Genomic DNA, 12391 nt, shown 5'->3' with positions numbered 1-12391 from the left:
GTCCACTTTTCTGATTCATGGCACTTCAGTGCTGCCTTCATTGGGCGATGAAATCTCTCAATCATTCCATTAGCCGATGGGTGGTAAGCTGTCGTTCTTATATGCTGCATACCCAGCAATTTTGAGAATTCTTTGAAAAGTGAAGATTCAAATTGTCTTTCTTGGTCGGTCGTTATTCTTAACGGAACTCCAAATCGAGAAATCCATCCTTCATAAAATTTCTTGGCCGTTTCTGCAGTTATATTGGTTATAGGAAAAGCTTCAGGCCATCTTCAATATCTATCTATGCAAGTTAAACAGTATGTATATCCATTTGATGGAGGAAGTGGTCCAACCAAGTCGATATTAACATGTTCGAAACGACTTTTAGGTACCTCATAAACACCTACTGGACTTACCACATGTTTACTAATTTTGGATTTTTGACATTGAATACAGCACTGAGTCCATTTTTTTATGTCTTTCTTCATATTTGACCAAACATATCTCTCGCTTATCAATTTAGTGGTAGCTCTAATTCCGGGATGAGACAAATTATGCATTATATTGAATATTTTTCTTCTAATGCTTCATAAGGTCGGACAAGCTTTTGTGAAGTGTAACAAAAAATGGAATCTTCACCATAGGGAAGTTTACATTCCTTGAGTTATATATGTTTGATCTCAGTGGTAAACTGACTAATAAAATCCAAATATCTGCTTTGCCAAGGACTACAATTCTCGGATTTCTTTTTGAAGGCAAATGTTATTGGCTTATGACCTGTATGAATAACAAAATCATTTCCTTCTAACATATATCGAAAATGTTTAACTGCCTCATATATTGCTAGAAGTGCACGATCATAGGCGCTATATTCCTTTTGTTACTGGTGAATAGACGACAATTGTTATTGCCTTGATTGTTGGTCGCCTTCAACGACTGGCTTTGCCATTTCCCTGATGAGAAGAGGGTTGAAATTGACAAGGTTGTGTACATCTAGTAGCTCGCTCTTTGAATCTTCTATGGTAGTAACAAACTTCTATTCGTTTTGTAGAGTCAGACCTTGAACGGTGCCTTGGATTCCCACTTCGACTTCTAGATCTGGATCTTGATCCCATCTTTAGAGTTTCGTTCAGTTTATTCACAAGTTGCTCTAATTTTTGCTCAGTTGATAATTTTACTGCATTAACATGCTCGACAGAAGTCGTACTCTTGAGCATACCATCAGCCATATTCATAAGTTCATCTTCTGTGAGCTTCTCCAAAAAAGCTCTCATAAATTACCATCAACCGTCCAGGTTGATGGTAATTTCTTCAACCAAGAAATTTTTTGGACATCTGCTCGGATGACAACTCCAACATCTCCCTAAAAAGTTTTTTATCACCTAACTTACATTCACCAAAGAGTCTGGTAATTTTTTTGAATCAACTGAGATTTCAGTTTGTTATATGAACCTGAGCTCTGGTAGATTTTGAAAAGGTTTCAATTTTCTTTGATTATTGGACAATCCAAAACTGAAATCACTTTTGCAAACTTTATTTCACTTGAGTCAGTTGCGTTAATACTAAAAATAGTTTCAGCTGTATTGAACCACAGTTCAGGTTCGTGTTTCCAAAATGATGGAAGAATTATAGATTTAGCACGCTTTTGTTCCTTTTCTATTTCCTCTTGCTGCTTATCTATCTGGGATTTTCGTCTTCTTTTAACATGTGGATGGTTCATTAGACATTGGATTGTAGGAAGGCGTTACTTCGTTGAATTTTCTTTCACTAACTGAAGTGTTTTGTATATAGTGACTCATCAAGTTCTCATACATTTCCAGCTTTTTATTATTATCGTCTAGTTTCTCTATTAGCTTTGAACATAAGATTTCTGAACCGTTCACTTTATTAATTATTTCGTCAGTGGTAATGCAGTTATTAGCTTTTTCAAGTTCACATATTGAGTTTGCATCACCGTCAAGTTCCGAGTTATTTTTTTTTTGTTCTGTTTCTGTTCAATTTTTTTAAGGAGATCAGTGAAATCAAAACTGTGAGCATTTACATTTTCTAGGAAAGCTTGATGGATGTGGGCTTCTAGTTCAAGTTTCAGGTCATGTAAAGTTCCTCTCGTTTCTTGATTAAAGTGCCGTAAAATTTCGGTCAGCTGCTGTTTATTCAAATTCTGCAAGAACATCTTAACCATTTTGACACTACCGTGGCGCAACTGTAGCGCTTCTGACTCCAGATCAGAAGGTTGCGTGTTCAGATCACGTCGGGGTCACCAATTATGGAATTAATTCTTGCTTAGAACAACTCAAAATACTTTTATTGAAAATGTTGGTTTTTAAAATAATCAATTTTACAACCTGACTTTTCTTATTACGGCAACCTTATGCTTCTTTGATTTTTACAATAAAATATATCGACAAGTACAGGAACACATATACAGGGGATGAGCCAGAATGGACCCCACAAAGATAAACAGTTCTTCTGAATTTTATTGTATCAAATTTCATAATGAAGAGTAAAATCTGGTGTCTGATTATCAAAATGCTTAGCCCATTATGTAAGTGTTTTGGAACATGCGAAATCACATTTTGAAGAGAAATTTTAGTTGTAGTAATAAAATGATGATTATAAATATTCAAGGCTAGAGTTGAGCACTCCATCGAAGAGTATTTGAATTCTGAGAAATAACTATTTAGAACCAATTAGAAATAACTATTTCAGATGTAATTAGTGTGTATTAACTGCAACTATTGTTTTCCATATTTCTCAGTTTGATTTGCCACTATTGTACATTTTATAGTTATTGTGAAGAAATGAACTCATCTATCTTATCTATATATTTTTTCAAAAACTACACCTCACGTGAGGTGTAGTTTTTGAAATTACTATGGATCTTCATCAAGTAACGGCCGAATCAATCACAAAATTATCTATATATTGTTCTATACATTTTCCCAAAAATAGTCATCATCCCAATTGCAAGTCTCAATACCTGAAAACAACTATATTCATCTATGGTCAAAATCTAATTTTATGGCAATCATACATAAAACCTAATAATATAATAATGTTTTGTGAAAAACTAAAGAGTAGATAGGTTGAAAAGTTCGTAGGCTAACACACAGAAGGAACTACTACTATTGAATCTATGATTATTAGTTAACCTCAACCTTCAAAAGACACGTGTACAAATTTCACAGCTGCCGGATTATTAGTTTGTAGGATAGAACATTTTAAGTGACACAAATTTCATTAGTTTGAAGTAAATTGATGAAAAGGATTTTTGTATGTTGAAAAAGCATTGCTTTTTCGCAAATAAAAATACTGTCGAAGCCAAGACTTAGCTTGATAAACAATATTAGGACTTTGCACCAGGTAAATCAATCGTTGAGAAGAGGTTCGCTAAGTTTAAACAAAGCGAAATGAGCACCGAGGACGATGCACGCCTCAAAGCGGCTGTCACCAACGAAAACATCAAGATGACCGCAAAGTGAAGTTGTTCAAGATAGCTGAGGTTCCTAAGATATCGAAGGAACGTGTTGGACATATCGTGCATGTATATTTGGGTACACAAAAGCTCTGTTCAAAGTGGGTGCCGCGCGAGCTCACCACTGACCAAAAACAATAAAAAAAACAACAAACTGATGGTTCTGAGCAGTGTTTGAAGCTGTTCGACCCTGAAAAACTCGAATTTATTCGTCGATGTATGACAATGGATGAAATATGGCTCCGTCACTTCACACAAGTATCAAAATGATTGTGGACTGCACATGGTAAACCAACTGTTACAAAGTGTTATTGGTTATTGAAGCGTTTGAAGTACAAAATCGCGGAATAACGGCCCCATTTGAAGAAAAATAAAGTGCTGTTTCGTCAAAATAATGCTTCGTATCACAAATCAATAAAAACAATGAATGGGCTTCTAATTGCTTCCGGATCCACCAAATTCTCCAGATCTGGCTCCCAGCTACTTTTTATCTGTTGTCAGACTTCAAAAGAAGGCTCGCTAGAAAGAAATTTAGCGCCGATGAAGAGGCCGTCAAAACTGAGGCCTATTTTGAGGCTAAAGACAAATTGTACTATATAAATGATATCAGAAAACTGTATGACTGCTATAATAATCTTTATATCGCCCTCAGGGGCGCCTCAGGGCCGAAACCTTTCTTTCCCAAAAAATTATTTGAAATGTCTGGATCATTTTTCATTATAATTATATATATTTATTTATTTATTCAACGGGTAGTCCCAATTACAATTTGTTATAAAAAAATAATTTGTAAAATCTTAACTGAATTAAAGATAATAAATTCAATAAATACATAATACAATATAAAAAAAGCAATACAAAAATATAGTGATAAAAATCACAGTACAATTTTGTCATGGAGAAAAAGGAAAAAAAGTTTGTAAAATCTTAAACTGAACTAAAGATAATAAATACATAGCACAACAATAATAATATGATATATAGTATAAAAAGAAAGCAATATAATGATGAAATAGTATAGAATACTCAAAGGAAATGTTTCATGAAATAATGCCACTCAGTTCAATTTTGATGGTATTTGTGGAGCTGCTAAATATATCAACCTGTTGGTATAAAAACCATAATTTGTGGAGTGGAACGGTATTTTAAATGTTTCGGTACTGGCTCTGGACTGTCTGTTGACATTCAAATGAATTAAAGATAAAATCTCCTCACAGTTGATGTTGCCAGTTAAAATTTTGCTTAAAAAACATACATCCAAAATAATTCTTCTATTCTTTAAAGATAATAGATTCATCTGATCTCTAATGTTATTGTATGCATATTCTCCCCTTCTTAGACCTAACTTGTATGCACAGATCCTCAGGAAAGTGTTTTGTACAGCTTCAATTTGGTTTATGTGTATTTCATAATATGGGCACCAAATTATTGAAGCGTAATTATTATAATTATAATACATAGGTAGTTGAAATTCATAAAATTTTCATAAATGCAAATCATGTGAACATTATTTTATTGTAGACTTAAGGCAAGTACTGATAACCGAAAATACACTTTATTTTTTCTAGTAAATTTGTAAAGGTTTTTGTAAAGGTTTGAAAATGAAGTTTGTGAAGATCAAATCGTTAAGTGTAGTTGTGACATTACTACGAATCTTCATCAAGGAAATTTCATATGTCCACCATTACTACGGATCTTCATCAAGTAATGGCCGAGTCAATCAGAAAAAGATGTTTTAAATATTATATACTAATGTTATCCAAAAGATGTGGTTTAATTTTACATATATGCCCAGTAATTTTGAATAGTTTGTTTTTTAGTTTGATCTTCCTCTTGAAGATGATCACTTGGTGATCGAAACACGTGTTGAGGTGTTAAAATAACGTGTTGAGGTGTTAAAATAACGGTTTGGTGTTGGGAAAAAACTCCAGTAATATTTATTCAAGGACTTAATAAAACCTGTTTGGTACCTGATCAGCTCACAATTACATGAAATTCAATACAAAAAAGATTATTCATATATTTCATATCAGCCTATCTAAAGACAATTCATTTCCAATTATTGATCATCCAGAAAACCATTTTGAGAAATTAAAAAAAAACATTCCAATAAGGAGATAATGAAAAAATTATGGAACTTCATATTCGAATTGAGATTTGAATGATTAGAAAGAATTTTTTCACTCATTTCACTAAATAGTGTGAAGTGAAAAAACTTTGTAGGTAAATGATGGATCTGAAAATAAAACACTATGACTCATATATAAAGTGCATATTAACATATTAATTGATCCAACGAAAACAAGTTTGTTAGAAAAGAAAATCATAAAATTAATAACATTAATGAAATATATAATTTTGAATGGTATTGCAAAAACTGTGAAATCAAGCAATAAAAAAATGGCATTTTCATTACATGATACAATTCATCAAGATAATTTTTTGAAGTTGTTTATATTTGTTGTAGTCGTAACATTTCTGTATAAACTACTGGTTTTGATAAAACCTTTATGAAATAAGCATTTTTGGCAGGTTTAAGATATATATTGTAACATATCTGTTGAACTCTTGAACATTACCAGATAAACTTTTGAATTCGATAAAACTTTTAGGGATGGAATATGATTTTCACAATTTCCACCTTAATTAAATCTTACACTGAGGAAATAATAGTAGGCAATAAAATGATGGACAACTTCACATAATATAAACGTTAAAATGAATTCTTTTTATTACAATATTTCATCATGAACTATTTTCATCAAATTTGGTTGAAACTTACCTTTTATAACCTCTTTGTATCCCCAAAAAACTCATTTTTTGTTCACATTATCAAGTTTAATATTTAATTTTGATGTTGAACTTAAAGGCTTCATCAAAATGTATATGTGATAGGTGTAAAAGAAATAATATCAGAATGAAAATATGGAAATATATTTTTTTTATGAAGTTCTTTCAGTTATTCATAATTTACTTTTTTTTTTATTGAAATAAAAATGTGAAACTGAATATTTTGATTCAAAAAAATTACAGCTTATTTAGGAAATAAAAGTTTCTATAAAATATCCTGAATGAAAACCAAAGAAAACAGTTTTTCGGATTTTTTTCGTGGAAAAATTGTTCATACAAAAGTTGTAGATCTTAATATTAGTTGCAACTTTCACATTACACATCTTTTAATGTGAGCTGTAATTTCAGTGAAAATCGTGAAAAATATTTTCCACCTCTAAAATTCACCCTGCTTCATCACTTATTCGTACCTAGGACCAACTTAAATTTATTTTTCCTGTTGTTAGCCCAATATTTTCTATGATTTCTAAAATTTACATTTAATTTTTAGACTTTCTGATGGGCTTATGCTCTGGTCTACTATATATCTAGAAATAATTTTCTAAATGATCCAACTTTTAGACTCAAGCTGAAAATGAAGCACACTGTAGATACTGTCAAACATTGAAAGTACAAATCAATTGGTATTTGACCAAACAAAAAATAATGAGTCCAATCAAGGGTATGTTTATGGTATGTTCAGTTTGGTCACTTCCCTCATATGTGAACAAAAACTAATTAAACTTTCATGTTTTATATTTCAATACATCGCTAGAGGAACAAAAGCGATCACTTACTTGTAACTCTGCTCTATCGACTTCCCATTGCGATCTCTCCAATTCGAACCTAGCCCATTCATGTTGGATAAAATGTAATATTCCCGGTATGGAATAATGGGATTTCGGATTCACTTCATCGCTTTGTTTATTATTTCCAACGGAGCCGCTCTGAGGACCCATCTGACCACCATTTTGAAGGTTGAGGGAGTTGTCTTCCATTGTGTAGTCGGTTTCAAAAGTAGGAAATTTCATATGTCCACCATTGCTCTTCAAATCGCCATTTTAATTCGAATCGAACCAATCACTTATTACAGTTCGATAATATTATAACAAACACACAATTATTCACAAACTTATATTTTATGTTATTTAATAAACTATGTTTTAATTTTGATATTTCATACAAAAACACGAAAAAATATCTCACGCATCAACTCCCAACCAACCTCAACATCTGGTAAAATTTTCTTCTTTGTTTCTGTCAGAACCAGAGTAACATAAATTGCCATCTCTCTCTAAAGACCTAATGTACTTCTATTAAACATCCCCGCCCGTTTCCGTTTGTGCTACATACATTATGTTTGGAATTCAAAAATTGTATTCAAACATTTTTGTATATTGGTGGATACGTCAGTAAAAGTATATTTATAATTAATCGCTGGCATTGCTGTCAAGAAGTACCAGAAAATCAATATAAGGCGAGTTGGAGATGAATGTATTCTGAATTTTGATAACAGATTTAAAAAGTTTATCTGTCAAATATAAAGGTTAATCTAGCGCCACAATAAAAAGAAATCTCCATTAAGTAAAGCTCAACTTCTCATGTTGCAAAATTATCAATCAATGTAAATTTAATGTTATAAATATTAAATGAGAAATGATAAATAATAAGTATATCTATAAATGCACCCTTACAACTGTGAACTACCCAAATGGAGTATTTTGATTTCGAAATGTACTTTAAGGTTGTGAAAATGTATTGGAATTGACAATGAAACTCCAATTAGTTTAATTTCTTCAAAATACAAAGCTAAAGATGGCGAATTTTTAGACCTGTCAAAAAACGTACTTGGCGATATCTGGCGGTGGAATGTTACTTACTTCCCTCTGTTTCAATAGTTCACAGAAAGGGCCAGTCACTTATCAAAATTAAAGTATTGTGCTTATTAGGGATTGTTTTTATTGTTATTGTAAATCAAAAGATAGAAATTTTAAGTATGAAGAGATTATTTAAATTTGAGGTTGAATCGAAATTAAAAAGGGAAAACATATGTATTTATGATTTATTTTCAAATAAGCGATATGGTTCTCAGAAATGTGAAACAGTGGGAGACATTTCCGAAAACTCTTTTCTGCTCAAAATATTCAAATTTGGAAATAGTCTCATTTCGAACTTGATTTGACCTCCGAATTAAATAACTTCTCAAACGCTAGCGCCACTCGCTTTTATTAGAAGAGAAAAAAATTTGTATTTATGTAAATTCTTGAATAACATATCAAAAAAGAAATTATAAAAAGGGAAAAATTTGAAAAAAAAATGGAAATAAATACAAATATTGAAAAATGAATGAAAACACACACACATACGTGGTTATGTTACGAACATTCATAAAAGTCTGACTACGACCATAAATTATCATCATAACAAATGTTTGTAGTACAAACTAAATAGAAAAAAGTTGATTTTCGTATAATTTAATGTTCATATAAAAGTAGTTGTTTTCTTCCAGTTTGTATTCGAAAGAAATATCTGCATATCTTTTTTTGGTTTTATTTTCCCATATTTTTGTTTAATGATGGAGAAATGGAAAACCTGAAACCTTTTCTTCCAAAAACTAATTTCTTCTAAAAATATTTCCTATCCAATTCAACATAAATAGTCTGTGAAGAGAAAAATGTATCATACAACTTCAATCATGATGAATAATTAATCATAATAATGATAATAGTTGACGTCTTTAAGAGATAAATACGTCAATTTGGTTGGTGAAACGTGCGTCGAGAAGAAGATTGCATTTCTGGTGATTGAGAAAAGTGATTGTTTTTAATTTATTCTACGCCTGAGGTTTCAATTTTACCTTTTATCCAGTTACATCAGTGGAATCCAATGTTAGATAAAGTACTTTGTATATTGATTATTTTCATTTGCAATCACAATATTAACAAATTCACACATTTGCTTACATATAATATGTACACATTTGATACATATTGTCGATGTATTAAAGAATTTTTTGGATTATGTACAAACAAGACAGTATAGCGTGTTTGAGGTTTTCATGCGAGGTAATTGTTGTCTACAGATATTAAGTATGAATAATAACATAATACAAAAAATATTTTCCTTCCGGCAACACTGCGTGTGGTTGACACCGTTTGCTGTGTCACTAGCTGTCAACGGAGTCGGGAGTCAATGGTCACTAATAATAGTTTGAAATTAATGAATGTGATTTCTGTTGTATTAAATTTCTTTAATTATAGAGAAAGTTGAGGACTATCATCCTTTAAAGAAGGCAGAATGTCGAGTACTTCCCAAAAACATAGAAATTTTGTAGCAGAGCCTATGGGCGACAAACCTGTTACTGATTTAGCAGGAGTTGGCGGAGTTTTAGGAGAACGCTTGGTCGCTGCAGGGTTCGATAAGGTAAGGCAATACATATACATCTTCCTGAATGTTCTAGTAAAATCGTATCATTTGTTTTAATATTATTCTGCGGGATACAATGAATTTCCATTAGGTTTTGAGCAGTACTTGTACGCAAGACTTTATAGATTTTAGATTGTTAATGCTACTAGAAATGATAAAATCAGGCATCCTGTACACATTGAACAATTGGAATAACAGACAGCACGTAGACTCAGAAATTTCACTGTTCAACAGGCTCTGGAGAATAATAATTAGACTTCTAAATGCTTTGAAGAGCCTGGAGTATAATTTAGAATGAAATGAACGGCGACAAGGAATATTCCCAATAGGCCACTCTTTACATTAGCTGTAAACTTGTAAGTAGTAATTGAACTTCAAGTGGTTGAAAAATCCATAGGAAATATAGGCTACTGTTCAAATAGTTAAAATGATCCAGAAAAAAAACAAATATAACAAAAACCATTTTCTTTTTCAAGCTGTCTGAAAATGAAACAATTTTAGTCAAAAATCATAAAATGTGAAAAATATAACATTTATCATAGTTTTGATAATACACACTGTATGAATACAAATGAATCAAATTTATTTACATGAAACAGAACTAAATAAAGGTATGCGTTTTCCTGTGGTGTAACCAATGCACATTCAGTGTATTTCTGTCCTCTATTTCTCAATATAATAATAAATGATGGAAATACACTGAAAATGCACTAGCTTCACCAATGGAAAATAATATTAAATAAAACATTCCATATAGAAACTGTTTAAGTGATTAATAAACAACCAAGTAACTAAATTTGCTTTAATTTATTTGAACTATTTAAAATATCTCACTGCAGGTATATTGCCATATTCCATTTGACATTATTATTACCATGAAAAAGACAAACTAATAAAAATTTAATACTGATAATCATTTGTATAAACTTTTCTTTGGTAGGGAACTCATTGCCACAAAATCAAAATTTTAAAATGTTGGCTTATTTCCTCAGTAACATAATTCTTATTCAATGAGAATAATTGAAAATCTGAACTAATTTTTCTATAACGACAATAACAATAAAAATACTCAAAGGGGACAAGTTTCGAATTGTCCTGGAATTTGAAACTAATAGCGCTCTGAAGCAATATAAAATGTAGTGAAAGCCAAAAACCTTTCTTTTCCAAAAACTGATCTCTCCTAAAGATACACCTCTTTCAATTTAAAGACATTTTCATATTCTGTAGATACATTAGTATGTACCATTTCCACTACACTGCAGTCCAACTTTTAATGTTTACAGTACTTATTAAAATGATGTTTTGAAGTATATCAGAGTCAGTTTATGTTTATCAGCCATTCAAATCTTTATTGGGTTTTTTTATCAAATCTAATTAAGTATCCAGACTGGGATTGGTCCCAATTGATTTTCTATGGTAACGTTATATTATTAAAATAGTTCATATGCCAAGAGTGATAAATATTTTACATAGGATTTGAATGTACTGTGAGTTTATGAAACCTTACAAACCCACAGGTAAAATCTACATGTTTTGACAATCACCCACAATAGAATTTGTCATTTCCTTCTTTTCTAGAAACGGACATAAGGTTTCTATTTCTATCAACTAGTCTTTCGAATTGAAGTCTCAAAACATTAATCCCTCCTAACGTAAATGTCTGACAGAAGACAGCTAATACGAAGAACCACTCTGAAATCAACGGTTTCGAGGTATTGCCTCTCATCAGTGTAGGAAAGGTCATTGGGAGAGATGAATGTTTCGAGTTCCATTTCGTTTTAGTTATGTATTTCTTCTTCAGTCTTCAGACCTATTTCGAAGTAGTCTTCTATTCTGACATTTTTTTCTAGGCATACGTAGTTCTTGGTCAGTTCCTTGTTTTGAAAAAAAATCAAGAATTCTTCAAAGACTGGATGAAGGATACCTGTTCAGCCAATTCCAAACAGTCATCAGACTGCTGGCAGTGCTTGAATGACTGGTGTGAAGAGTTTTTGTAATCTTAATAGTCGAAATAAGTAAATTAATTATTTGAATAAATACTTCTAATGTAAATTGTCAGAAGGATTATAAAATATTTAAGAATATTTGTTTTGTAAATAAATTGTAAGGCAACTCTGATTTTTGGATTACATTTTGAAATATGATCTTATTCCAGCAAATAAAGTGTTCTTGGTAAAGGTGAAATGTTTTTTTTTGTGTCATCTTATCACTCTTAAAGGTAACTCTCCGGATTCTTCATGTCTTGGGATGCTAAAATATTTAGAATGTTTACCTGCGTTGATTTTTTTTAAAAAGTTTTCCACCCCTATATTATACAATTGGTACTGTCACTTATAACCGCATTTATTTTAATCCTACAATCTCATTTACTGTTTTAACAGGGCTCTTGAAAAAGTATTACAGTGTAAAGCAGAAACAGTTCAATAGCTCCTGAATTCTTTTAACTCCTTCCCAGTTTAATAAGTAGAGAATAGAACAATTTATAACAAAAGCCTTTCATAATGTTCATAATATTTCATCTCTTACATGTCGTGTGGAACACAAACTGCCCAAAAGCACCTAAAACCCAACTTCTTTTTGGTGAAGTTAGTATAAAACAATTTAAAGTATTCAACTATTGGAATTGGCATTGAGGTAGCGGTTAGTATGTCAAGTCCCATCATTATCCTGCCCAGCTGA

General features: G+C 31.4%; 2 protein-coding genes across 2 annotated transcripts in view; one reads left to right on the top strand and one right to left on the bottom strand.

Moving 5' to 3' along the window:
• Cka (Connector of kinase to AP-1) overlaps positions 1–7732 on the bottom strand; it is a 31095-nt gene extending 23363 nt beyond the window's left edge. Inside the window, exon 1 of the mRNA XM_023162527.2 lies at positions 7084–7732. Coding sequence (XP_023018295.1) covers positions 7084–7317 — 234 coding nt within the window. The 5' untranslated portion in view covers positions 7318–7732. The remainder of the gene's footprint in view (positions 1–7083) is intronic.
• A 1717-nt stretch (positions 7733–9449) lies between these two features.
• Positions 9450–11896, top strand: baf (barrier to autointegration factor). The gene is made up of 2 exons (XM_023162526.2): positions 9450–9709; positions 11563–11896. The coding sequence occupies exons 1-2, from the start codon at positions 9584–9586 to the stop codon at positions 11707–11709; spliced, it is 273 nt and encodes a 90-aa protein (XP_023018294.1). The 5' UTR covers positions 9450–9583; the 3' UTR covers positions 11710–11896.
• The last annotated feature ends 495 nt before the right edge of the window (positions 11897–12391 follow it).

Source organism: Leptinotarsa decemlineata, unplaced genomic scaffold (assembly GCF_025532065.1).
Source record: "Leptinotarsa decemlineata unplaced genomic scaffold, Ldec_3_MD MMD2_tig00000576_RagTag_RagTag, whole genome shotgun sequence".
In the NCBI taxonomy this organism is placed as follows: Eukaryota; Metazoa; Arthropoda; class Insecta; order Coleoptera; family Chrysomelidae; genus Leptinotarsa; species Leptinotarsa decemlineata.
This window is presented reverse-complemented; position numbering and strand designations above follow the sequence as displayed.

What these genes read in the sequence shown, in the direction of transcription:
- baf (XM_023162526.2), top strand. Translation starts at nt 9,584, where the DNA reads ATGTCGAGTACTTCCCAAAAACATAGAAATTTTGTAGCAGAGCCTATG. An exon ending in TCGCTGCAGGGTTCGATAAG is followed by an intron (nt 9,710 to 11,562) that starts GTAAGGCAATAC and finishes ATTTTTTTCTAG; the next exon opens with GCATACGTAGTTCTTGGTCA.